The 24,212-nt window shown below is 51.1% G+C and overlaps 10 protein-coding genes across 10 annotated transcripts; 4 read left to right on the top strand and 6 right to left on the bottom strand.

Moving 5' to 3' along the window:
- Positions 1–673: 673 nt before the first annotated feature.
- Positions 674–2,732, bottom strand: N7468_009989 (FAD binding domain protein; the record flags this gene model as incomplete). Its single annotated transcript, XM_058479284.1, has 4 exons — positions 674–685; positions 742–2,001; positions 2,081–2,655; positions 2,729–2,732. The coding sequence occupies 4 exons, from the start codon at positions 2,730–2,732 to the stop codon at positions 674–676; spliced, it is 1,851 nt and encodes a 616-aa protein (XP_058325852.1).
- Positions 2,733–4,688: 1,956 nt separating this feature from the next.
- Positions 4,689–6,571, bottom strand: N7468_009988 (putative GABA permease; the record flags this gene model as incomplete). The annotated part of the gene is made up of 7 exons (XM_058479283.1): positions 4,689–4,994; positions 5,106–5,431; positions 5,491–5,892; positions 5,949–6,031; positions 6,085–6,198; positions 6,285–6,355; positions 6,407–6,571. 7 exons carry the CDS (start codon positions 6,569–6,571, stop codon positions 4,689–4,691), a joined length of 1,467 nt encoding a protein of 488 aa, XP_058325851.1.
- Positions 6,572–8,237: 1,666 nt separating this feature from the next.
- On the top strand, positions 8,238–9,870 carry N7468_009987 (uncharacterized protein; the record flags this gene model as incomplete). The annotated part of the gene is made up of 6 exons (XM_058479282.1): positions 8,238–8,432; positions 8,496–8,600; positions 8,647–8,871; positions 8,960–9,102; positions 9,166–9,477; positions 9,540–9,870. The coding sequence occupies 6 exons, from the start codon at positions 8,238–8,240 to the stop codon at positions 9,868–9,870; spliced, it is 1,311 nt and encodes a 436-aa protein (XP_058325850.1).
- Positions 9,871–10,124: 254 nt separating this feature from the next.
- Positions 10,125–11,994, bottom strand: N7468_009986 (glycoside hydrolase family 47 protein; the record flags this gene model as incomplete). The annotated part of the gene is made up of 4 exons (XM_058479281.1): positions 10,125–10,133; positions 10,192–10,399; positions 10,514–11,822; positions 11,976–11,994. 4 exons carry the CDS (start codon positions 11,992–11,994, stop codon positions 10,125–10,127), a joined length of 1,545 nt encoding a protein of 514 aa, XP_058325849.1.
- A 1,427-nt stretch (positions 11,995–13,421) lies between these two features.
- Positions 13,422–14,484, top strand: N7468_009985 (uncharacterized protein; the record flags this gene model as incomplete). Its single annotated transcript, XM_058479280.1, has 2 exons — positions 13,422–13,435; positions 13,503–14,484. The coding sequence occupies 2 exons, from the start codon at positions 13,422–13,424 to the stop codon at positions 14,482–14,484; spliced, it is 996 nt and encodes a 331-aa protein (XP_058325848.1).
- Positions 14,485–14,917: 433 nt separating this feature from the next.
- Positions 14,918–15,822, bottom strand: N7468_009984 (calmodulin; the record flags this gene model as incomplete). The annotated part of the gene is made up of 6 exons (XM_058479279.1): positions 14,918–14,952; positions 15,045–15,257; positions 15,326–15,451; positions 15,539–15,554; positions 15,629–15,685; positions 15,820–15,822. The coding sequence occupies 6 exons, from the start codon at positions 15,820–15,822 to the stop codon at positions 14,918–14,920; spliced, it is 450 nt and encodes a 149-aa protein (XP_058325847.1).
- Positions 15,823–17,043: 1,221 nt separating this feature from the next.
- N7468_009983 (t-SNARE syntaxin TLG2) lies at positions 17,044–18,547 on the top strand (the record flags this gene model as incomplete). Its single annotated transcript, XM_058479278.1, has 4 exons — positions 17,044–17,200; positions 17,312–17,803; positions 17,884–18,227; positions 18,317–18,547. Coding segments are annotated over 4 exons (1,224 nt in total), but the record flags the coding sequence as incomplete, so codon positions are not given.
- A 339-nt stretch (positions 18,548–18,886) lies between these two features.
- On the bottom strand, positions 18,887–20,329 carry N7468_009982 (CTD-interacting domain-containing protein; the record flags this gene model as incomplete). The annotated part of the gene is made up of 6 exons (XM_058479277.1): positions 18,887–19,526; positions 19,571–19,715; positions 19,770–19,911; positions 19,964–20,022; positions 20,079–20,170; positions 20,232–20,329. 6 exons carry the CDS (start codon positions 20,327–20,329, stop codon positions 18,887–18,889), a joined length of 1,176 nt encoding a protein of 391 aa, XP_058325845.1.
- Positions 20,330–20,767: 438 nt separating this feature from the next.
- N7468_009981 (clathrin light chain CLC1) lies at positions 20,768–21,706 on the top strand (the record flags this gene model as incomplete). Its single annotated transcript, XM_058479276.1, has 4 exons — positions 20,768–20,807; positions 20,875–21,104; positions 21,161–21,261; positions 21,355–21,706. 4 exons carry the CDS (start codon positions 20,768–20,770, stop codon positions 21,704–21,706), a joined length of 723 nt encoding a protein of 240 aa, XP_058325844.1.
- A 502-nt stretch (positions 21,707–22,208) lies between these two features.
- N7468_009980 (Hsp90 co-chaperone CDC37) lies at positions 22,209–23,860 on the bottom strand (the record flags this gene model as incomplete). The annotated part of the gene is made up of 3 exons (XM_058479275.1): positions 22,209–22,447; positions 22,501–22,689; positions 22,765–23,860. 3 exons carry the CDS (start codon positions 23,858–23,860, stop codon positions 22,209–22,211), a joined length of 1,524 nt encoding a protein of 507 aa, XP_058325843.1.
- Positions 23,861–24,212: the final 352 nt, after the last annotated feature.

Raw genomic sequence — 24,212 nt, 5'->3', positions numbered from 1 at the left:
GGGCTGCTAGTATCTATGCCAAGGACCACGAAGCGTCTACAGCACCGGCCTCGAGGAAGTTCTAGTCTACATTCCGCGGGTGTGTAGTACCATCTTACATGCAGCTGAGAGTAGAATATGCGCCGCTGAAGCCGCTGGTAGTGTTTGCAGGAATACTAGTACTGGTAATCGCGTAATGAAAACAATCTATTGGAATAGTTCTAGTCCATATTGTCACCCGATTAGGGTTCAAAAACTATATGTGTACTTGAGTCTCAGCCGCCCAGAGTGAAAAAGAAAAACAATCAAAACCAAACGCAGCCGTCGCGTCAGCGAGGTATTGAGTATGGATCAAGCTCAAAACAAACGAAGCCGCTCCGCTAAAATACATATACACAAGAAGCGTTGCGCCGGTGATCCAAGCTTCCCTTTTGAGGTGTAGACCAATATGAACTCTCTAGGGACAGGGCGGTCGCCACGATGCACTTGAGGGAAAGTAGCATGATGAAAAAAGCGTAATGCGAATATGCAAAGCCACGCATCTATGCGTTAAATGATAAGGACGTAGACCAGGCAAAGAATGGCCGAATCGAAATGGGGCAGTAGGGTATGAAAAATGGAAATAGATGCCAAGTTGCCAAAAACAATGGCAAGGTTTTGCTTTTTTTTCCTTTTCCCTTTTATATTCTTTTTTTTACCAGGTTTCCTTATAAATCATTAGTAACGCTCTTTTGATCACGAACACATGAGATGTCAACTTACAGCAATGTACTGACCGGCCTCCTTCTTGCCTTGCCAGAACTGCTCGGCCTCCTGCAAGTTGAGATTACCTTTGGCCATGGCGACCTCAACAAGCGCAGCCTCGACGCCCTCGCCCATGCCCTTTCCGCTTCCGCAAACAAAGACACGGCCATCGAGGGCATTGATCACATACCACACCAAGTCAGCCTGGTGTCGGACTTCCTCTTGCACGTAGCGACTCTCGCCGCGACGGCTTTGGACGACGGTGCGGACCTTGTCCTCGTGGACGCCCCATTCACCACTGTACAGCTCGTCCAGGAGGGAATCGCGTACGCCTTGCAGAACCCAGACCTTATTGGCGCAATTGGCAGACTGGAGGCGGCTCTGGACGAATCCACGGAATGGAGCAATGCCAACACCTGCGCCGATCAGGAGCATGGGCCCATCGGATGCAAACTTCGTAGCTAATGGGTTGGCCATCAGGCCGCGAAACATGGGGATGTGAATGTCATGCTTCTCGCCAGCGGCCTGAGCGGCGATGGTTTTCTGGGCCAAGTGCTCCAGGTATCCAGAGCTGACACCGGTGCGAGTACCACCGCGCCAGTCCTCAGATTCGGCAACTGTGACGGCAATTTCAATCAGGCGGTGGCAGTCGGTGCCCTTGAACGTGCAGGAGATCTGCGGGTCTTGGGATAAGGAGTAGAAGCGGGGCATCAATGTGTTGAGGGTGGCCAGGAGGTGGTCAAGAGGAGGTCGGGAAGAGGGAAAAGCGTGCAAAAGCTGGGAAAGGGTGATGTGGGAGTTGGTGCGGAGGTTACAGAAAGCACCCTGACCTTGAGCCGAGGAGAGGAACTCGAGGATCTTCTTCTCATTCGGCTCCGTGGTGTACTCGGCCAGAAGCCGGAATAAGGCTTTGCTGGGGGCATAACTTTGGATATCAGAGCACCAGGACAGCACCTGGCGGCGGGTTGTGATCAGCTCCCGGGGCTGGTCGTCTCCCCAGATCGTAGGCCAGCGACCACTCGTCGTACGCAGGAGCACTTTCTTATCGCGTACCGATCGTGGGACACACAGGAGGTCCAAAATGTCCTCGACTTCCTCATCCTTGTTCTTTGGGCAAACACCAATTGCGCCACCGACAACAAAGTCCACCATGCCACTCTCGGCCGGGTAGTCGGTGACATCAATGTCAAAGTGGTAGGTCCGCTTCTCCGCACCTTCCTTGGTCAATTCACGCGCGGAATGGAGAGGGGCACGGTATACATCGTAAGGAGGATGGGGCTGCACGAATTGTGGGGGGTGATCAGCTGGTCCTGAGATCAACAGCAGCCGCCGATGCGGGGGCGCGTGCAAAAGATACAGTCTTCGGCGGCAGTGGGGCCATGTTGGAGAGCTCACTGTCCAATGTGAGGAGATCCAATTTCAGTCCCAGACTCTTGAACGCTTCGTTCCCGGGTGGGGTGATCGAATTGAAGCCCGAGATGGGACCATCGATGGGCCGTAATGGCTGACCCTGGCAGCAGCCGCCGCCGCAGCATGTGGATCGAACTTGCTGAGTTCCGCTGGTGCCCGCATTCTCTAGCACCCGTCTCATGTCGTCCGAATTCTGAGAGATCAGCATGGTCGATGCGCGTCGGCGCCGGCCATTTTGCTCCTTCTTGTCGACTGCGAGTTCCTCCTCGCTGTGAGATTCTGGTGGGGTAGGAGGGGTGGCGGGGGAGTTGGATGCGGTCGAACTTGAAGCAGTAGAGGCGCCAGCGCCGCCGAAACTGGGATCAGTTACCGATAGAGAACGAATGCCTCGCGGCTCCTCGGGGATTGGGTTATCTGGGTGGGACGTGGACGAGACGGGGATATCCTGGAATGTGCTTTTGCGACGCCCCGAGACGATTGAAGTTGCCGTCGGCACGACGGTGCCAGAATCGACGGCGTGAACTGCTCGGAGGGCGAGTGTCAGTATGTTGCGTGCAGTGGGCATGATGGCACGATGGTTTCGAACCCCACGTACCCATAGTGGGCGGATAATACAAGTTAAGTATGATCCGGCCAGGTTATGACGATGTCGGGCGACAGAAAGGGAAGTGAAGTTTCTGGGGACAAGACCGGTTTTAATCATTGCAGTGGAACCAAGGAACTTCGGGTCCTAGAGTGCACGGAGCACGAGATCCAGATGATAAGAGGGGCGGAGGAAAATTACGGGAACCGCACGCCATATCAGGATACGAAATTATCTGATTTTGCCACATTCTGGTCGGGTACCGGCTCTGCCTTTCGGTATGAACTCCCCTTGGGGGACCTCAGGAATTACAGCAAATTTGGTCTTATTGGATCAGATGTAACTCCGGGCGGATTTGATGCCCCAGATCGACAGTGCATGTGTACTTTACAAGATTGGTAACAGCCAGTCGGGGGCGAGGGAGATGTCATCGTGTTGTCTTCGTCCTCGGGTACCTCTGGGGGGTCCAGCCGAGTTCCGGCTGCGGCCCTGAACGTCATACGATGGTCCTCGAGAGTCTGGGGGTTTGAGTTGGCGTGAAGTAGATTGATTGGGGGCCACAAAATGCAAATCATGTGAGTTTCGTCATATGGAAAACCTAGAGAAGCCTTTAGAAATAAAATTCCGATCGAGTCAGATATTCTCGATCAGAAAAAGCTAAACTGCAGGAGCGGGCGCATCAGATTAGGGGTGGGCCGACACCGGAAGTCCCATCCACCTTACGCAGAGCGTACCGGTGTGACCGGCTCTTGCCGCCATGGAGTGTGTTTTCGATGTAATATTACCATTCCGTGACAGATAGGCGGTGTGCCGCCCCTGTTATCAATCAATCAGATTAGCAGCCCTGAACTCCCCAACGCTATATTCTTATTGGGAACGGGTGGTTAAGTGCCCTGGAGAGCCCCTTGACGGAGTCCACGCCAAGGGCTTTGGTCCACTTCCCGTGCACATCGGCCCATTATTACCTCAATGCGATGATCCATCATCCCTGCCCCTTGGCTCACGGAAATTCACTCACGGAAATCCACTGCGTATTCCATGTGTCAACGTCCCAGCAATTTGGGCCCGGTGGATAACCGTTCACCTACTCCAGACTAGCAACTCCCACAGAAGGGGTACAGTGGATCATCCTAGAAGCTCTTTATAGCGTTCGTTAGCTGATTTTAGCGCGAAAGTGTCCGTCCCGTCGGAATGTCCCTAGGGGCCGCCCCTAGTAGCCTTGTCGTAATAATAGCAAGCCTGGGCCTGAGACTCACCTGAGTCTTAGGTCTCGGAACATTGCCCATCCGGTGAAGTTAAATTCTGTTGTGGCATGTTTTCTCTCCTTGATCGTGCTCGGCCCAGAAACCCCATTCATTCTCATGACTTAAGTTACGCCAATCATCTGTGGCCGGACACTGTCCGCATCTGCCCCTGCACCATACCTGGATTGACCTCTTTGGGAAATTTGGGATGTATCCGTCCACTGGTGATGCCGGCGATTGCGTCTCACGATATTAGACTTGAAGAGAATTTCCCCAAGCTCGATACTACTGGTAGTAATTTGTCGGGTAATCTAGTCGAACAGTTGAGGGGGAAGCATCCATAGCTGCTTTAGGCCCTTGTACCTTGTACGGGGCCCCTGCAGAGCCTCGGAAGAGGAATCTTTCGTGACTCCGCGCCGCACTGCACGCGAAATTCGTTTTGCTCCTAGTTGTCACCATCACGTCGTTAAAACATATCCAACTGCTGATAAATAGATACAGAATAGCCGGTCAAGGAATGAACTCTGACTCTTGGATCAGGCATCAATCCATGGTCTTGCACATTGTGTTTTACCTTCCAATCTTAGAGACATATTAGAGACCATCGTCTCTATTGACTAATGCCACGGGCGGGATGAAATGATGTCGCCCTCTGGCCCAATAATATAGCGTTGCCGATCCGATGACGCCAATATACATAACCACGCTCCAGTTCATCGTTTCTCGAGTCACAGAGGTCGACAGGGGAAGAAAGCGAAAACAAAAACTGGAAGTAAAAAGACCAGGGCCCCAATGTTGACAGCCATTCCAAACCGGCCCAGTGACCACCGGTGAGGTGGCAAGCCCTCGCCTCGGAGCCGCTTAAGCAGCACACAACCGATGGACACGATATAAGCGGACATCAAAGAGGTGATTGTCAGTGAAATCACAGCATTTAAAGCTACTTCGGACCCAATATTGACCATTGAGAGGAGCGTTGTCACACCCAAAGACACCATGACTGAGTTGAGAGGGATATTCCATCCGGGTGTAACCTGTGAGATATGTTAATCAGATTCCATGTCCACCAAACAAAAGAAAGGAAAGGAAACGAAAAGAAAAGAAAGAAAAGAGGCCTGGATAATAAATCCAATGGTGCTCCTTACATAGGCGAAGAACGATGAAAACGGAATCCCTTCATCGCGAGCAAATGACCACAGCTGTCGTGACGCTGTGGCCACCTCAGTGATTGTGCTTGCGGTCAATGTCACAACAAGTACTGCTGTCATGGCATTCGTGGCCGTCAGACTTCTGGTTGTGTTGTAAAAGATCTGAATGAATGGCGAGCCAGTAGGGCTGTCCAAAACCTGGTCAATCTCTCCAAGCGTGAAGCACAGTGTCACCAACATGACGAATCCCAGAACCCCGTTGACCACCACAGAGGACATCATGGCCTTAGGGAGAGTCTCCGAAGCATCTTTAATCTCCTCGGCTAGGATTGTATTAGCGTCCGTGTACGCCAGAAGATCGTTCCAGGGAAGCTCAACTTACACATGTGCACGGAACAGTCATAGCCGAGCATGGACGTGATGGTAGTCGAGAGCCCAACCATGGTCGCAGTTCCTGCGTTATCCCATCCACCGGCATTGTTGAACTGGGTGAATACCGCACGGGCGTTGTTTCGCGGAGCTAGCACCCATAGAGGGATTATAATAGCAAAGATACCGAGAACGTGGATGATCAAGATTAATCCTTCCACAAAGGGGAGATTCTTGGCGAGGAAAGTGTTAAACAGAATAGAGAATGCCGAGATAGCAATGACAAGCATTGTGCCATGCCATCGTTGGAAATCATAGTCGGGATGATTCAAGACTATGAGACCTTGAATGATTGTCCCCGCCAAGTATGCGATTGATACAATAGCACATTGCCAGCCCATGGCAGAGAGCCATCCTTGTGAAAATAATGAGTCCATACATCTGTTATTGGAAGATTCAAAGTGCTCGTACCTGTTATATAACTTAAAAACTTTTGGCCCCGACGGGGCGCAAATTCTGATACCCAGTGATACTGACCTCCAGCGGTGGGTGCCCTTGTGCATATGTCAGCATGCAGCACCAGCCGCCTTTTCGTGACATGACCTACATCGACGCCATTTCAGCCACGCTGGCGTAGACGAGGGAGAACCCCAAACAGACACCCACAAAGCCCCATATCAGACCTGCGGTTCCGCCATCGGATAATCCAGCGGATAGCAATCTGCCATCGCGATTAGCGGCATTGGTCGACCTGGGAGGATATGGTCCCCAAGCAGATACGGAGATTTAAAGAGGTACTCAACTCACGTCAGAATCACTTCCCATGTACAGATCAGAGTGCAACCAAACCCTACAATTGAGATGAATCGGAAGTTTCTCTTCAAAAAGTTAGCCATGATGCCAATAGGGTGTCTTCAAAGATGACATACTCGAAGAACCTGCACTCTGCCAAGAGCACTCATATCTCGCTGATCAGCCAGTGTTCCCATATAACGGGGCTCCACAAGTCCCTTTCGCTCATGCTTTTCCACATCGTCGTGATCACTCCCGGTGACTGTCATTTGGGTGTCATTCATAGGTCTGCTGGAAGGCATTTTATGAGATGCGTCGACGAGGGTTCACAGTCACCAAAGGTTCCAGCACAATAGCCGCAGCGACTCAAGCAGCAAAGAGTGCAGATGGTCTTCAGCGCCCACGGGCGTAATAAATTATCTTTGTAAGCCAGCCTCGTTCCAACGGCCCAGAAAATTTCGAGGTGTACAAGACCCTCTGAATCCTCAAGCGTCCGATAGTGAGAAAGCCACTAATGGGAGGCCGGGGTTAAGATGTCTACGTTGAAAAAGTGAACAACTGTTGACATAACCCACTCACTGGGTGTCATATCGCGATAATCGAAGCGTGGCAGGGGAGAAAATTGTCGGGCGCCAACCATGTGGTATATCCCGGCCGGAATTTCAGTGGCACACCTCTGAAGTCCGAACTGGTAGGCTAAAGCGTTGCATTGATTTTAGGCCACTGTTTGTCGTTTCCTTTGAGGGTTATCCCTTGACCCGGAAGTGCCAGAAGAATGGCCGATGAAGCTAGCGGCGCCTTGCATGCCAAGGGGAGGGGAGATCTTGAAGCCACCCTTCCTAGCAGGCAACCAAGCAAACCTTGCGAAATCACAATCCGAATTCGAAATTCTTTTTTTTTGGTTTTGAGGGAGTCAATTCTTGAGTGATCATTTAGTTTACTAGGAAGGTTGCTTGGTTGCTTGTTCATTGATTTACTCTGGCGAAGCTATTGATACGCCGGTAAATACTAGCATGGAAGGAAGGATAATTGGCGAATAAGTATATTTGCTTTTTGACCGAGCAGGTAGAAATCCCAATGATATCCGACTAGCGTCCTACATTGTACTACTAGTAGTAGTCCGGCCTTTCAGTTTCATCTGACCTGTCACTTCGCTCCACGCATTCCCTGTCCCGCCCATGATCATCCCTGGGATCTTAAGAGGCTTGATGCGCGCCACCTGCACCTCTCCAACCCGCGGTAGAAACCCGGCCAGAACAACGTACAAATGAAAATGGCTAGGCCAGGAACAACGCCACATATCCCTGTCGGATGTTCGGCTTCCGATTTTCTGACCCATGAGCATATAGTTTGCATGGCGATCAACGCCCCAATGCAGGAGTGGCAGGTGCGGCTAGCAAATCTGGAGGCAACCCACTTCGACCACGACGTGAGGGAGGGTTACTTGAATCCTGGAACTCGAATTCCACAATCGTATGCTATCAGACGACAATATTTTAGCTGAGAATGCCATACGCGGAGTGCACATAATAACAACTTTGTCGCCTCACCCCTACGCAGGTAGTCAGGTAGTTGAGGAGAGGAAACGGATAATTCCACAAATATTCTATAATTGAAAAAGGCGGAAAGTTTGGTCTCATTTGTCGCATTCGAAATACTCGGCGGTCGACTTCAGCAGCCCGCTCACTCTGTCTCTCCTACATATGACTCGGCCCCGCCCCCGTGGTTTCCCGCTGTCCACACATGGAGCGACTGATGCCCTCGTTTGCTCTTGCGGCTTGTTGCCGCATGCCTTGAAGTGAATATACCTTTATCAAGGCTGATCGACCTTCCCAGTGCACGGAAATCCCACCTTGACTCGTTGAAACGGCTCGGATATTGTAGTGCTTCTCCTGTTACTTTACGTCCACCGAGGCCAGTCTTGATAGGATCCCAACCCCCAGTTGCTCAGCGGCCTTTCTGCATGCCATGGGCCCGTATGTGCCGCCGGGCCAGTCTCCGCCATTTGAAGTTGTGGACGACTTCCATCATGGTGCATGGATTATCATAACTGCGGCACTAGGGCTCGTAGTGTCACTGGCGTGTCTTCTCATTCGACTCTATGTGCGCCTCATGTTGATTCCTCCATTCGCGCGGGATGATATGATATTACTAGGCGCCACGGTAAGGCCTCACCTGAATAACACTCATTCTTAGAAGATTCGAAAGTTGATCGTTCCGGAATAGGCATTTGGCATAATCCAATCCATCTTGGTGTTCTACACATGCTCGCGCGGGTTCGGCACTTCGATATTCCTCATTGACGGGAGCAGGGTCGGGCAGATACAGGCAGTAAGCAATTTGTCCCCGGTGGTTATCCAGGAAGCTAATCCATCAGTTGATTGCCACAAGCGACACATTTTCCCTCGTTGTCATCTATCTCTCCAAATGTTGCGTCGTCGCCATCTACCTGCGTCTTACGCCCCAGAAACTTCATAACCTGGCTTCTTGGGCCACGGCTGTGTTATGCACCGCCTGGGTCGTACCGGCCATATTTATCTTGCTTGTCAACTGCGAGCTCAATAAGCCGTGGAGAACACAAGGGGGTCAATGTCGGCATTTGGTAAGTCGTAGCTTGAATGAACCATGATATGAACGATCAGACCTCAGGCTGGAGCCAAGCTAATATTCTCTAAATTGAGCGGATTTAGTATCAGAGATGGCAGTTTATAGCCATTATAGACATTCTCACCGAGCTATGTCTATTCATCCTCGCTGTGGTCCTCTTGAAAGGGCTGTTCATGTCAGTGAAACGAAAAATTGGCATCGGCCTCGCATTCATCTTTAGATTTCCGTGAGTATATTCCACCAAATCGTTAAAATGCATCATGGCTAATTTAGGGTAATTGATATAAAGTCTGATAGCTTTCACCATTCTACACCTCTCAACCCTCAGCACCGCCCTTAATGACGAAGATGTGACCCTTGCCGCTGTCGAACCAACCCTCTGGCTCCAGGTCGAGGTACACTATGCCCTAGTAGCCTGCAGCGTATTCTGTCTCAGGCCGTTCATGGCCGCCGTCAGCACAAATTACGGCACAGCCGGTGACTCAAATCTCGAAAGCAGTGGCTCCCGGTCCAGAGCTACGAAGGACAGCTCTGGCTCGACCTCCCCAGTCTGGGGTCGATGTCCAGGGTCCGAAGGAAAAGAACAGGGACTGTTTCTAGAGTACCCCACTCATCTTCAAAGGAGGAGCTCTGTCGGGAGGAGTCTGTGAGGGCTAGTAGTAGGACTCCGGCTGAGAGAATCCCAATGCGGCGGTCAATATTCCCTCTTTGCGCACCGGAGAGACGCGAGCCTATGGTGGGGGGAAGAGCTAGGAAAGGGGACCGCGGCCTGAATTCCGGGCTCATGGACGATCCAGATGCTATTGAGCTGGTGTCGCAATCGCGTCGCCGAGGTGATATGCAAAGTCATGATATGGTCGTGGAAGAAGATGTGCATACAATGGCGATCCGGAAAGAGGTCGGATACTCGATCCAGTACGAATATGACGAGGGCCAAGGTTGCAGAGAAGGTCGACTCAAGACCACTGCTCTCGCCGATGCTGATATGCATTGAGAGATCACTGAGCTGTGGTTCCGCGCCTCTAGTCAGGGAATGACAGTACATGTGCAGGTAGGTCCAGCTGGTCTTTGGATAGGTGTATCAAATTTATCTTTGGTTCCAAAGTTGAGATACAATCTAATTGAACTGCATCGAGAAAGATCCTCTAGCAACGCCTATCAACTATATGTACAGCAGAAATACCTTCCCAATTAATCGTTTACGCTCAATCTCAAAAATGACCCGATGGCCTTCTAAACGGGTGTGCTTCAGTGCTCCTGCTGGTTGTTAGACGCTGGGATCGGGAATTGCAGGTGGCTGGGTCACTCACAATACATAATCATCCAAACTGACGACATGTGGCTCAGAAAAGATGAGATAAAGATACTTCAGGGTCTCTGCAAGCCAGAAGCTCTCCATCTTATCGGACAAGCCAGAATCCGGTTCACGAACGTCCCAGGCGGTGGAATGTCCGTATTTGTACGAGTCAGCCTGTCGATGTTCTGGAACATACGCCAGGCCGTATCCTGTAGAGACTTGTCTCCTGTTATTCTGTACAGGTAGAATACTGATTCCAAGGCCTCGGGTCTAACAGTTGTCAGTTCCTGTACGTGATTCCTACCGCCCTCTTTGCAACCATTTAGATAAATTCACCTACCTGAGCTGATACTTCAGATCTTTATAACTGGCAAAGCCCGGCGGAATGTTTTGTTCGACAATCATTCTATCGGCTTCTCTGTATTGTTCCGCGGAGGCAGGAGGATGTCCCAGAACTGCAGTTTGCCACTTCTCTTTGTCCCATGGACACTGATCGGAGTCGGCGCATTGCACGTATTTGAAAATCTCAGGCATCACTCCTGACGGCGTCGAATCATAAGCCCAGATACAGCCGTCCGTCAGTCCGCGTGCGATCTCCAGGTCTTTCTCACGGCGGAATATCTTCGCGGCAAGCGCCACTGTGCCTCCAATGTAGCATTTGAGATGGTCCGAGCTATGCGTGACATGATTGTAGCCTCCGTTGTTCGCCCGCAGGTCAGAAGTAAAGAGGATTTTCTTGTCTTCATCCGGTGTCATGGCCCGGAAAAGCAGGTGCTTTTTCATGGCCTCAAAAGCCCGAGTGTACATCCTTTCGTACTGATCTGTCTGTGCGCCAAGGAGAATGTGTTCTTTGGGGAGATACTCGTAGGTGGAATCTGCCAAAGCGCCCATCGAGAAGTCGTATCCATCGAAAGCCAACCGGTCTGCGCTCACGACGAGCGGCCAGAGGCCCGGGACTCGGGTGGTCATTTGGGAATCATCTAATACATCCGTGATTCGCTGGATGGCGTCGTAGTACTTCGGGTTCCGGGTGAGCTGTGTCAACCGCGTGAACTCCACCGAGAATGAGCCCAGCTCGGCCAGGTATGTCCGCTCCAGCGGGTTGATCTCCTGGCCTTTCGCGGATTTGGTCCATTCCCAGCGGACTTGAGGCATCCGATTGTGGGTATCGAATGCGTTGAAGATCATATCCCCTAGCTCCTCTGCTTTCTGCAGCAGCGTCGGATACTTGCCATGTGTGAGGTCATGGGCGGCCAAGAATCCGCCCATGTACCTGATAACGATCTCAAAGACGTTGACGTCTTCGCTCCGGGTGGTGGTGAAATCAATTTGCTCGATTGCCTCCAGCGCAAGCTTGAACTCATCCTCTAGTCCCATAATGACAAGACTGTCTAGGGAGTCAACCAGCGTTGCTCCCCAGCCGCTGAAGGAGTCCACGAAACGCCCGCTTTGGGGAGAGACCTCGTCTCGAAGCCATGCACGGTCTTTGTAGCCATTCCAGGCGTGCATGAAGGTCTCCTTTACGGCGTCCTTGCGCTTCTCTCGCACTTTGCGCTCTAACTTTGTCTCTTCGGGGAAGTCATATTGGATGCGCGGTATTGGCAATGGCTTTGATGGAAGAGGGATGTATGAGCGAACAGGATATCTCTCTGTAGACGCGCTTAAATGTATGGAATCATGTGCAGAACCTTGGCTCTTTCTTGAGATTGGCCTGGCGGTCTTATAGAATGTGTTGAGTGGCAGCCAGACGAAGAGAAAATAAACCACTAGCAAGAAAAGAATTGCACGAATCAAGGACCGACCTGAGCGACCTGCGTACATCTTGAAAGTGCCTTCACAAGCCAAAAGATCTCATCTAGAAAAAAAAAGAAAATAAACCTCAGTCTGCTTCTCATACTGTTACTAGCAGAGGGCAGCTTGCCATACGGGGCAGTAAATAGGAGTGCATGCGCAGCCACGACTAGACTGAAGGCTTGGCCTGGGCCCACAATGGGCGATGATAGATAAAAGGGTGTCCTGGGAAGGGACAATTGAATAATTTTTCAAGAGGGGCAGAAAGAGAAACACGGAGAAAACGTCAGTGGGAAGAGTTAGTTAGTTAGACCCATCTGCTTTACGTGAGCAGATATTAGAGGCCCTGATCGTCAGGGATTTGGACTCCGTACATACACGAGTATCTTTGGAGTGGGTAACTCGATCCAGAGGGCCAAATGTCTCAGGTTTTGATTGGCGAGGCACAAATGGGGGTTGAAAACAACGACGCCCATTTTCTTGGCTGCGCAGCGAGGGAGCCAATCTCCTGATGGTCAACGATAAGAGTTTCCAGAATGCGGTTTGAAATGTATGGATCAGATCAATCGAAGCAAGGACTAGGGATGGCATCCAGAAATGTGATTTGTTTGTCTGGCTACATGCGCCCACAGTATGTACGAAGTACCAAGGGGTCCACTCCAAGAAATCCCCTGAAATGGCCCGAAGGGGAAATTTTATGGGTCGATCTGGATGGACAAACGGTGGCGTTCACGTCGTATTCCCGAGTCTGTTCACTATCTCAAATCCAAGGGCATTGTCGAGGGTGCAATAAGCCCACGAGTCAAGCTAATTTTGATTTAGTAGTTACTGTCCCCCACACGCATCATTTCAAGGATTAAAGACAAAAATATGCGTCATCCCTACAGATAGCACCGGCCAATGTGTGTGTTTGCTCTGTTTGCATCGGGAACGTCGTTTCGCGCATTTTCACTGTAGATGCTGTCAATAAAGTCTGCTCTAATCAGATGTAACAAATAGCTCCAAACAGTATGGACAAAGGAGATCGCCTCCATTCTACAAAGTTACTCCCTTTATAGTCCCCTGAGCTAATGCTTGAATAGTTACGCCCCTTGAGAGCTTCCTTGTTGAGCATCTTTTGGAGCCGGTGCTTCCTAGTACGCGGCGTGCTGGCAGTACCAAAGAGACAGCCCTAGCTCCTGAAGGCTTTTCGAGAAAGGCTGGCAGGTTTTAGTAGTAGTGAATTATAAGGGCTATTGTTGACTCGCCCCGGCCGAACGAGGGGTCTGAAGGCGACTACCACACCAACTCCGTCTTAACCGGCCGTTGCTTCAACTTGATATCGATGGTGCTCACTGGTCACAAGTCAGCCAGACAATAACCCTCTACGACAACAGCCTTGAAGAATCACTTGTTCAGCTCTCTCGCCGTTCTGATATTCTCCATCCCAATAGAGGCTCACAGTCCATTCCTCCATAATGCCAATCACCGGGTATCGTCGCCACATCATGATTTATGTTCAGCCTCTGCCGCGGACCCAGGGCTAACTAAGTGAAAAGTGTTTACTTTATTCCCTCCCACCCAAACTCATCAACCGCCCTCCCAGCCCTCACAGAGCGCCTCCGCGCCGCCTTCCCAGATGAGGAGCTCATCCCCACTGGCCGGTGGAATCTCGAGCAGAAGCTGATGCGAGATACCCCGGGCCTGATCGCATCACCCAACAGCCCTTCGAAACCCAGCTACATGCAATTCCTCCAGCTAACGCATTACCCCAAACACGGCTTCGTCTACACCTCCGAGCCGCCTGAGAAGACTCTCCAGCACCCAGCTTCTGCCCACCCGGCCCACGCTCCCAGTGCGCCAGGCGCTGTCCCTTCCAATGCTTCTGCGCCGGCAGCGGCTCCAATAACCGTATCTGGCTCCCAGGCTAGCACTAGCACCGCGGCCCCAGATGCCCAGCCCATGGTCATGGCTACTCTCCCCACCTCGTCCTTCGGCACGCTGTTTCACCATTTCACCTACGCGTGCCAGCCATTCTGGTGTCACAAGCTGACTGTCGCGGTTCCGGCTGGGATCATCTACGATCTTGGGGATTTCCGTGTGCGCCTCGGCGACGTGCGCCAGACGTTTCCGACGGGCCGAGTGCGCGGCACCATTGTTGAGATCGAGTGGCGTGGGCCATCGGTCATCGAGACGGCTCTCGCACCCAAGGAGGGGAGTGAGGATGCGGATTCCGGGATTGATGTCGACTTCTCTGCGGTCGAGGAGGCCGACGTGGATGCGGAGTATGCTGCTACGGCGGTGCTGATTCGGGAGTTCTGGGCCCGGTTTAGTGTCGATGGGGCACGGGAGGCTATTCTGGTTCCTGGGATTGGGAAGGAGGTGAAGGATCAGTTGCGGAGGTGTAGGGCCGGAAAGAAAAAGAAGGTTGAGAATGTGGCGTTTAGCTTGGGGGGTGTGGTTGTGGACGAAGATCCGGATCCTAATGCTGGAGCGGATTTGGCGAGGCAGTATATGGAGGTTTTGCGGTTCAATCGGTAGACTTGACGGATGAAGAGGTGTCTGGTACCTCTGGATTCTGAACGTTACGAACAAAGAGCACAAGGGCCGAGCTTAATAAAGGAATGCATTTGATTGAGTCTTCCTCCGGTATCATTACTACACATAAATACTCCAAAGGCTCGCAGCATTCTGCAGAGCTAATTCCAAGTATCCAAAGCAGAATCGCTCGAGTTCGTTGCCTTACTATGAAACACACAGCCCAAATCACCTGTTTGCCACGCCGGATCCTAAGCGTTATCTGCATTGCGACGCGCAAGCGCACGCTTGGTCATGAATCATTCAAATCATCGGCGCAAAAGCATGGACTACAGAAACCGGGAATGTGGAAATGGTGGAAGAGAAACGATACACATCCTTATTGGAAAATTGCGACTTCAGCTAAAGATGAACAAAGACATGGCGACATGGAGGTTTATTTTTGCATCATGAGCTGGACGAACTCGTTGTCTACACGAATTGCGTGGTTAGCATTGGACCGGAGGGCGGTCGAAGGAATGAGCGAGAAAGCTTGAGGAGCTTTCCCGTTTATTGAGACTTACAGTCGATACGGCCATCGCCATCCTGGTCCGCTTCGCGGATCATCTCATCAACCTCATCGTCGGTTAGCTTCTCACCGATGGAGGTCATGACATGGCGCAGCTCAGCAGCAGAGATGAAGCCGTTGTTGTCACGGTCGAACACCTTGAATGCCTCCCGAATCTCCTCCTCTGAGTCGGTATCCTTCATCTTACGGGCCATCATGGTAAGGAACTCTATTGAACGTCAGTAAACGATCTAGGTGGAAGCAGTGGGGTCCTAGAAAATCGCAGGTATCTCGTACCGGGAAAATCGATGGTGCCGTTGTTATCAGCGTCAACCTCATTGATCATGTCCTGCAGCTCAGACTCGGAGGGGTTCTGGCCGAGAGAGCGCATGACAGTGCCCAGCTCCTTGGTGGTGATTTGTCCTATTCATCAATTCGTCTCAGTAAAAATTTCCTCGATTGCTCATGACCGAGAGTGCCTAGTGTCGCCCGGGCGCAGATCGCACTCACCATCGCCATCCTTGTCCTGTTCCAAGGCATTACTGGTTAGCTAAGTGTTGCAAGGCAAGCAAAACCCGCGATCAAGATCGGAGCACTTACGAAGAGGGAGAACGCCTCCTTGTACTCGGACACTTGCTCTTCAGTCAAGGAATCGGCCTAAAGTCGGTGCGATAGCAACGGTCAGCCCAAGGTGTCCAAGCAGCATTATCTCTGCCCCGCAAAGCGGGGGTGAGATTGAGCCCAAGCCCATGGGTTGTAGAATGGGCTGGGAAAAGCCATCCTATGCGTACCATGGTGAAATGAAATGTTGAGAAAAGGTAACAAGAAAATGTAGAACGGCAGAGAGGGGTTGTGGGGAGAGAAGAGGTTAAGGGGAAGACCAGCCTTAGAGGGTACATGGTCCCGTACACATAAATAGCCGTGCCTGGACTGCATCCAACCACATGGCTCCGTTGCTCGGGCGGTCAGCCCTCCCCACCCACTTAGCACGTACACCCACACTGATGGAACAGGGCTGAATTGGTTTTCAGCTGAACTTTGGTGGCTTGACAGCTGCAGAAGAGGAACCCTGTGGTCCCAATACTCCTGGCTTGGTATCGTAGACTCTTGGCTCCGTTAACTGGGCTCAATCCCTCTTGGCACAGTAGCTGGAGGAACGCTAAAGCTTGGTGACTTTCATTCGGCTAAGACGAAAGAGCGACGCTCAGTATGAAACGAGTTCTATACAGTACTGCATATTGCTACACTAGATAGAATGAACCTCTTCGAGACCTTGGTCCTGCTGTCATTACACTGCGCCACTGCCTTAGCCTCAAAAGATGTGCAATTCAAGGTGACTGTTGATCCTTCCAGTGCCATGAAAAATCCCCGACTAGTGTCGGATTACCTTCACTAGGCTGCCAGGCGAGGGCTGAGCCCAGCCTTGCCACCGCTTTTTATTCTTAGGAGCTAGAATTGCATTTCGGGCTTTACGAACCAAACTGGCATCAGAGTCACTTGGGAGCTCAAAACTGCTGCCTTGCATGTATCTTGTACACATGGGATTCAATGCTACTGGCACCGTTTGAATTTCCCCTCTACTTCCTACGTTGAAGATAAATGAAACACACAGGCGTGCTAGGTGGAACCAGAGAGTCGGTATATTAGTATAAAGTCCGTATATGCTATTCGCGAGACGCTGTCCGGGTAAGCTTTAGCCTACTCATCCTGTTTGGGATCGTGGAGTATCATGAGGGGTTGGACATGTGACGGGCTCTCGCCATATTCAACCCCTATGATAAATCTCATGCACGAGCGAAGAGCTCATCCACTCATCGTATATTCGTATCTATAACTTCTTGCTCTCGTTCGAGTTTCGAGAAACCCAAGCTAGCTTAATCGTGGTATTACCTACCAATACAAAAGATACAGCCAGCCCGTGTGGCTGAAGCGGGATCCGTACCGGGCAAATACCATACCTCCTCCCCCTGCGCGGAGCTCCCCGTAACCTGTAACTCCGCTTTGCTTCACCAGACCAGGATAACTCGAGGAAGCACAAAGGACCACTCTCCCCTAACGAAAGCGCGGGCCCCGATGATGAGCGTCGCACTGATATCATATCCCTCGTCATAAATCGCACCCCGCCAATCCCCCATCGTCTGCAGCCACGATGTGGCGGGATCGCACCAATCTGTACACTTCCCCAGCTACGTCAACCCTGCTTACAGCGAGCGCAATACTAATGCAGCGTGCCGCTTGTTTATAGCTACATCTCCTACCGACAATCCTTCGCACACCACCCAGCTAAGAGGCCGCGCTTTGGCGTCTCGTCCAGTAATGGCTTCGACACGTCGCAGCCGGAGGAAAGCCGGCGCCTGATCTCCGAAACGGGTGGCTTCGAGGATGATGGCGACATGGTCATTGAAATGGACCTGCTGCCACCGCGCTGGGCAGACGTCCAAGAGGAGGTGTCCGAGCTGTTGGCGGACATTGCGCAGAAGTCGGCTCAACTTGACAAGCTACACCAGAAGCATCTGCTCCCCGGGTTCGGGGACGAGGATGTACGCAGGAAGGACGAGGGTGTCATCGAGCGTCTTACACAGGAAATCACTCGCGGCTTCCATGATTGCCAAAGGGCTATCCAGAGGATTGAAATGATGGTGCGCGAGTCGAAGCAGCAGGGTTCTGTGAGTAGCGGCGAGGAGACCATGGCGAAGAATATCCAGATTTCTCTTGCGGCGCGCGTACAAGAATCTAGTGCTCGCTTCCGTAAGAAGCAGAGTACTTATTTGAGGAGTATGGGCCTCTCTCTTCTTCCCTCTTGGGCTATTGTTATTCAAAGATCTTTTGGGGCTAACCATACGCGCTTTTAACAGAGCTACGTGACATAGAAGGCTTTACGACGCCGTTCGATGCCGCCCAGACCGCTGCCCAGAACCCCTATACGGACCCGTCATTGATGGAGTCCGACGCCGACAAGTCCTTCTCGCAGAACATGTTAATGCAGACCTCCGAGCGAAGCACGGGCCAGAATGACGCGGCAATTGCCCAGCGAGAGCGCGAGATCAATGATATTGCCAAGGGTATCATTGAGCTCTCTGATATTTTCCGTGAATTACAGGCTATGGTGATTGACCAAGGGACAATGCTTGACCGTATCGACTACAATGTCGAGCGCATGGGCACCGAAGTCAAGGCCGCAGACAAAGAATTGAAAGTGGTATGTTCCAGTTACCCTGCACAGGCTTCATTTTCATGAATTGTTCCCTGGCGTCTCTATGCTCAACATAACTAATCCCCTGTGCGAAGGCTACCAATTATCAACGACGATCAGTGAAACGAAAAGCCATGCTCCTATTAGCCCTGATTGTGGTTGGCCTGATCATAATTCTGGTTGTGAAACCCAAAAACAGATCAGCTCCTCCTCCAGCGCCTGCTGACGAATCGTCCAACAATATCCGGTCTCTATTAGCCTCGGTGGAACGATCACGGCGGCATACCTCCCCAAGGCGATTTACAAGAGATCGCTGGGTACCTTGACCTTTTGCAATGAACTGTTATTTAGCCCGTTTCTGTAGTACTAGTATCATACAGACGAACGTTCCTCGTTCAATGGAGTACCTCAAATGACTCCGCGGTTTCCCTATCATTTTGTCCTCAAGTCAGAAACGCCAATGCTCGGTTAAATCAAGAAACAACAGATGAAGAAAATTATCGAAAGATCAAACAATCATAGAAGTTAGATGGTATTTCAGCGTGAAGATATTGAGAACATAATCGTGCGCACGATCACCTTGGCAAAAGAGACGAAGAACAAAACGCAGAGAAAAACAAAGTTTACACATAATAGTAACACATGGCAAGAGATTGAGCCAAGGATCACCGCTGTTGCCTTTCCTCTTGGGCAATCATGTCCGCAACATCAGCATCCAAATCACCGGTAGCATACTGCGCATAATCCTCTTCGCCGTGCGAAAGCTTACGGCGCTTAGCGCCTGTTCCATTGGAGCCAAAATCAAAATCATTACCGCCGACAGGGGATATCGCAGTTGGAAACTCGGTTCCTTGGTCCACTTGAGCAGCATTGGGAATCACCAAAGACTGGGGAAGAGTGACTGGAGTGTCCTCCGAGAATGGGCCATGGCTAACATGCTGCTGCTGCTGCTGCTGCTCGGGCTTGGGCGAAGCCACAGGAGTGAGCGCCTCGACTGGAGGAGGAGTCAAGGCTTCCACGTCTGGCGAGATTTCCTGGTCGTTGTCGAACCCCTGTACAATAGCGTCTTCCACTTCGTGCTTTTTGGCGTCAATTTCAGCCTTCCGCTCGCTGAACTTGGTAAAGAGAGCTTCTTCGCGGGCGAGGTCAGATCGATTGCTCTCGAGTATCTTATCTAGCTCGTTGATTATGGCCCGGCGACACTTGATAACATCCGATACTGAGCTTTCTGCGTTGGCAAGGGTTTTGAGCAGCTGGCTGAGACGTGCTGCGTGGACGGGTGGGGAGGACGAGGTGTGTTTGGGTCTTGCATCTTAATGTATTCCGATTCAGCGTTCGAGGTTGAGGACCCGGAGGTCATGGCTGCTTTGGTGAGCGCTGTTTGGAGAGGAACTAATGGCCGTAGCTCGGAGGGAATAGAGCTGGAGGAGGATTCTCTGAAGAATGAGCCGCCGAGAGGCTGCTTCTTGGTGGTAGACCGAGTCTTGTCGATCTCTAGAAAAGGTGTTAGCGAACCTATTAAAGAGATTACGTACAAGGACCACTCACCGTTCACGCGGGCTTCCACCGCATCCAAGATGGGCTCCTCAAAAACCCTGCGCGCTCTCCAGACTTCGACGACTCGACGCAACTTCTGTTGAATGTCGACCGATGATCCCTTGTATGCGGTGCCGGTAGCTTCGACGATAATCTATGCAATTGTTAGTTTCCAAGATACCGTACAGCCACAGAAAAGTACTTACAGGTGCAAAAGCATTGAGGAAATCATCCTTGTTCTTCGCCTTGGATTGTTGTGCAAGCTCTGTAATGTTGGTTTAGCCGGTGTTGGTACAACGCGGCATGCGATAATTCACGCACCATTTGCAAGGTAGATAAGATTGAGCCGTTTCGGGGGTGGAGACTCGTGAATCTTGTTAAGCCATATCTGCGCAGTCCGTTCGGCATGTCTCCTTGGAGTAGGAAATTAGTGTTAGTAGGTCCTCTATCAACGGGGCCGTGTATACCGCGTACTTGTAGAACATGACCCATTGCGCCACAGTGACAATGCTCTCCTGCGTCTCGTTCAAAGCAGAGAGCTTCGCCTTAACAGCGTCGTCCGTGAAAGCCATTTTCAAGGCGCGTGATAAGAAACTATTACAGTGAGATATGAGGTGGGGTGGTAAAGTAACGTTCGGTCGAGTCGCAATCGGATGGCTGGTGACGTGGTGATCGAAAGCAATTGAAGACCCCTCGACTGGAGCCAAAAGAACCAAGAAAGAGTTCCTGGGTTGTAGATATGTCTTGTACTCGTACGCACCAGGCAAACTGGAGGCTTGGACCTGAGGCAGATGCGAGAGGAAGAGTGTTGAGCTGTTCTCCAAATCAACAACACTAGCTGCCTGACCGCCCTGGGGGCGTGGGGACTACGGGGCCTCGAGCGTTTGGCCGCCAACTTGTCAACTACCTACCACTGCTCTCTCCTTTTCTTTTCTCCCGCTCTACTACGTTACATTCCACTTTCATTTCTCATCCTGAAACCTGAAAAAATCTCCTCATCTACATCAATTATGGCCGACCGCTTCCCCTCCCTAGACCAGTTCGACGAGGGTATGATACCCACCCGCAGTCTTACCGACCCATCCGTGCTGTCAAGAACTAATCTTGTCCAATCTAGGCCAAACTGAGGTTGTCGACACTCATGCAAACGCCGAAGATGACTTCCTGGCCCGTGAACGTGCTGTTCTAGGTGAAGATGCGGAGCAATTCGCGACTGCTCAAGATCATGTGGCCCATGCGGGCGGCGTAGCGGACGACGACTTACTGGGTGGCGGCGATGAGCCAGCGGAAGAGATTGGAGATTTCGAGTCCTCGTTCCCTTCAGTTGAGGCACAGACACAAAACGAGGTACGAATGATCGGGTTCGTTTATCTGGAATTGAGCTGACATGTGTCTTGATCTAGAGAGTCGCCCCCGGCGGTACAATCACCGGAACCGGTTCCCCCTTCCCTGCCTCTGGCTACCAAAGTGCTCAGAATAACGAGGAAGAGCCTGCGCCTATTGCGTGAGTTGAATTGGCCCCTAGCCGGCGACTGCGCATTATTTGCGCAGTCCGCGACTCAGAATAACGAAGCTAATGACTTTGTTTGGGGTTCAGAGAATGGCGCGAGAAACGAGACGCTGAGATTGCCCGCCGTGCGGAAATCTCGAATGAAAAGAAGGAGGCGACCGTGAAGAAGGCCCAAGAAGACATCGACGACTTCTATGTCTCCTACAACAACAAGGCTGACAAGGCCAAGGCCCAGACCCGCACCGAAGCGGAGCAGTTCCTGGCGAACCGTGAAAACACCTCTTCTGGAGGCACCAGCTGGGAGCGCATTGCGAAGCTGGTCGATGTATCTGGAAAGGGTGCCATTGGTGGTGCCAGTGGCTCGGGCAAGGAGCGCTTCCGCGAGCTGCTGCTTGACCTCCGAAAAGACCAGGAGGCACCAGGCGCTAGCGGGATCTAGATTGCTGTTTTGACTTTTTTGAGCTCTCCATGATGCAAGACCAAGAGCTAACCGGTGGAAGTTCTATCTTATCATTGTTTTTAGGGAATTACGAGGTATTTTGATTCCCATGATCTTCCTTTAGTCTTCCAAGCACCATCAGTCTTCGGCTTAGAAGGCGTTTTGAACTGGCCTGTGTCTTATTCTCTTTCTCTCCATGCCGCCATTACTCCAGGGGAATTTGTGTAATTTAAGTATCGAAGACCGATGGCATCGTTAATACCATGACTTCCTTTTGTTTTTGTTCTTCTTTTATTTTCTACATGGAGTAACACTCCTGCGAGCTGGTTGCCTCGGATTGAACGTTACCTTACTGGAGAATAGGAGCAAAAGTTGTCGAACCAGGAAATTAACCAAAGGAATGTTAATACTAAAACATTAATAAAATAGTTGAAATGATGCACTGAGTATTGTCACCACAACTTGGAGATAGAGTCGACCGTCTCCCACTAATCCCTAAATCCTAGTCCAGTTCCGTAATGTCGCCGCCGGGGGCACCAACTTCTTGCCTTGCTTCGGCCTCCAGATCTGCTAATTTTTTCTGACCCTCTTCAGTCGTGCCATCGATGATGCCTTCTTCTAAGCTGAGCATGCCTCCCTCGCTCAGCTTTTCAACGATAATCTCTGCTTCTTCAACAGACATGGCCCCAAGAACCTTGTTTACCTCATCCAGAGACTCAGATGCCAAAGCCTTTTGAAGGTCTTCAGGAATGCATCAAAGATCTTGCGTGCTTCAATCTCAGTGGGGTCTTCACTATTGGCATTAGGCAAGTTAATGGTGATCTTGGTATTAGGGTCGACAGCATGTAGCTGAATCTGCTCAACGCCCGCAGGGTCATTTGAAGCGGAGGTCTCATTGCTGAGAGCAATGGCGCGTTCCTTGATACGGCCGTGTGTCTCATTGACATCGTTGGTGAAGACCTCCCAGGCACGATGGCCCTTGACTTGGATACTATATAAATGTTAGTAGATTGGACTGAGGCACGATTGGCGGCCTTGAAGTTTTGTAGTAGACATACCGACTGAAAAAGAGCTGAATACCATCTGGGCCAAGAGAACGACAGTATTGCAGCAGAAGCCCATTGTGCACACAAGTGCGAGAGAGTATTTCTCCTTAGCCTCAATCTCATTGCGTCTGGTCTCGAGTTTCTTGCGAGTCTCCTCAAGCTCTTTGCTGCTAGGCTGAGAGTTGAGGGTTCGAAGCTCTGATTTGATGGCATCAAGTTCGGGCTTAGCTTTGACGAATTCAATTTGCGCATTGAAGGCTTCCACAAGCAGTCCATCTGTCTCCTTCTCCTTCAAGATCTCGCGGTGAGATGCAATAAAATCGTGATACATTTTGTATTTATTTTCCTCTGTGACCTTCAGATTCACGAACTGTCTGGCAAGAGCACTGACTTCGACGTTGGCAGGGTCATCGTCATCGTTGCTGGCAGCTTGGTCTGAGGATTGGGTCGAAGCGCCTGGGTTCAGCAGCTCAACCTCTGTTTGTTTGCTGGTCGCAGATGCCTTGCCCTTTTCTTCAGCCTTCATAATATGGGAGGTATTGAAACCTTCATGTAGTTTATCACTTGTGATTTTGCTCCCCTCTTCCTTTTCGAGTTGAGCCAACTTCGTCAACAGCTCCGTTTGCAGGTTTTGAACCTTGGTCTTGTGTCCTTCAACGCCTTGGATATAAGCCTTGAACAAGTTGTCGGGCTTCTTTTCATCCAATTCCTTCTTCACTTGGTCCAACAAAGAGCTCATCATCTGCGAGAACTTGGGCTGCTCGGGCTCGTTTGTGTAAACTCCTTCTGGCGGTGTTGGGGCTTGGTCTTCCGCTGGATTGCTGGCGAACTCCATGACAGTCTTGAAGAGGACTTCATCTGGGGAGGTCGAAGAGCTCTCGCTCGCATTGAGATTGCTCAGAAGTTGGTCAATTCGCGAGAGGAGCCCATCGTTGATAAGGCGCTCATACTTCAAGGTCTTGATTTCATGACGGCGCTGTTCTCTTTGCTGGTGAATCTGGGCCTGCTTGGCTCGGATAAAAGATTTCTTGTCAACATTGGGGTGAACCTCAATATCTGAGTCATCAGATAACTCCAGGGCGTCCCACTTGCTGTAGTCGAGCACCATCTTGGGCTACCAAATTCGTGTTTGGCAACGCGGGGTATTGACGAAACACACGTGGGGTGATGAGGGGGTGCTTATATTCGATACTCGAAGGGTGGGAATGACCCGATGAGCAGCTTTAGTCGCAAGTAAATACTAAATGTCTCAGCGTTCCAGGGGGATACTGCGGGATATAACTTGGAAAAGCCTACGTGAATCTATAGCTCTCGATCAGCTTCGATGGGCGGTGAAATTCTGCCGCAAGAGCCGCCGACCACCGGGGACTTTGAGATCCCGATCTCCACATGTGCATCTGTTCCACATTGTGCAGCACACTGGTTATGGAAAAGTACTGCTCTGCCGCGCTACCTTCCTT

Source organism: Penicillium chermesinum, assembly GCF_028974085.1.
Source record: "Penicillium chermesinum strain IBT 19713 chromosome Unknown utg000008l:1.0-1752722.0:1.0-1753981.0, whole genome shotgun sequence".
Classification (NCBI taxonomy): domain Eukaryota; kingdom Fungi; phylum Ascomycota; class Eurotiomycetes; order Eurotiales; family Aspergillaceae; genus Penicillium; species Penicillium chermesinum.
The sequence above is the reverse complement of the archived record's forward strand: the minus strand, read 5'-3'. Positions and strand labels throughout refer to the sequence as shown.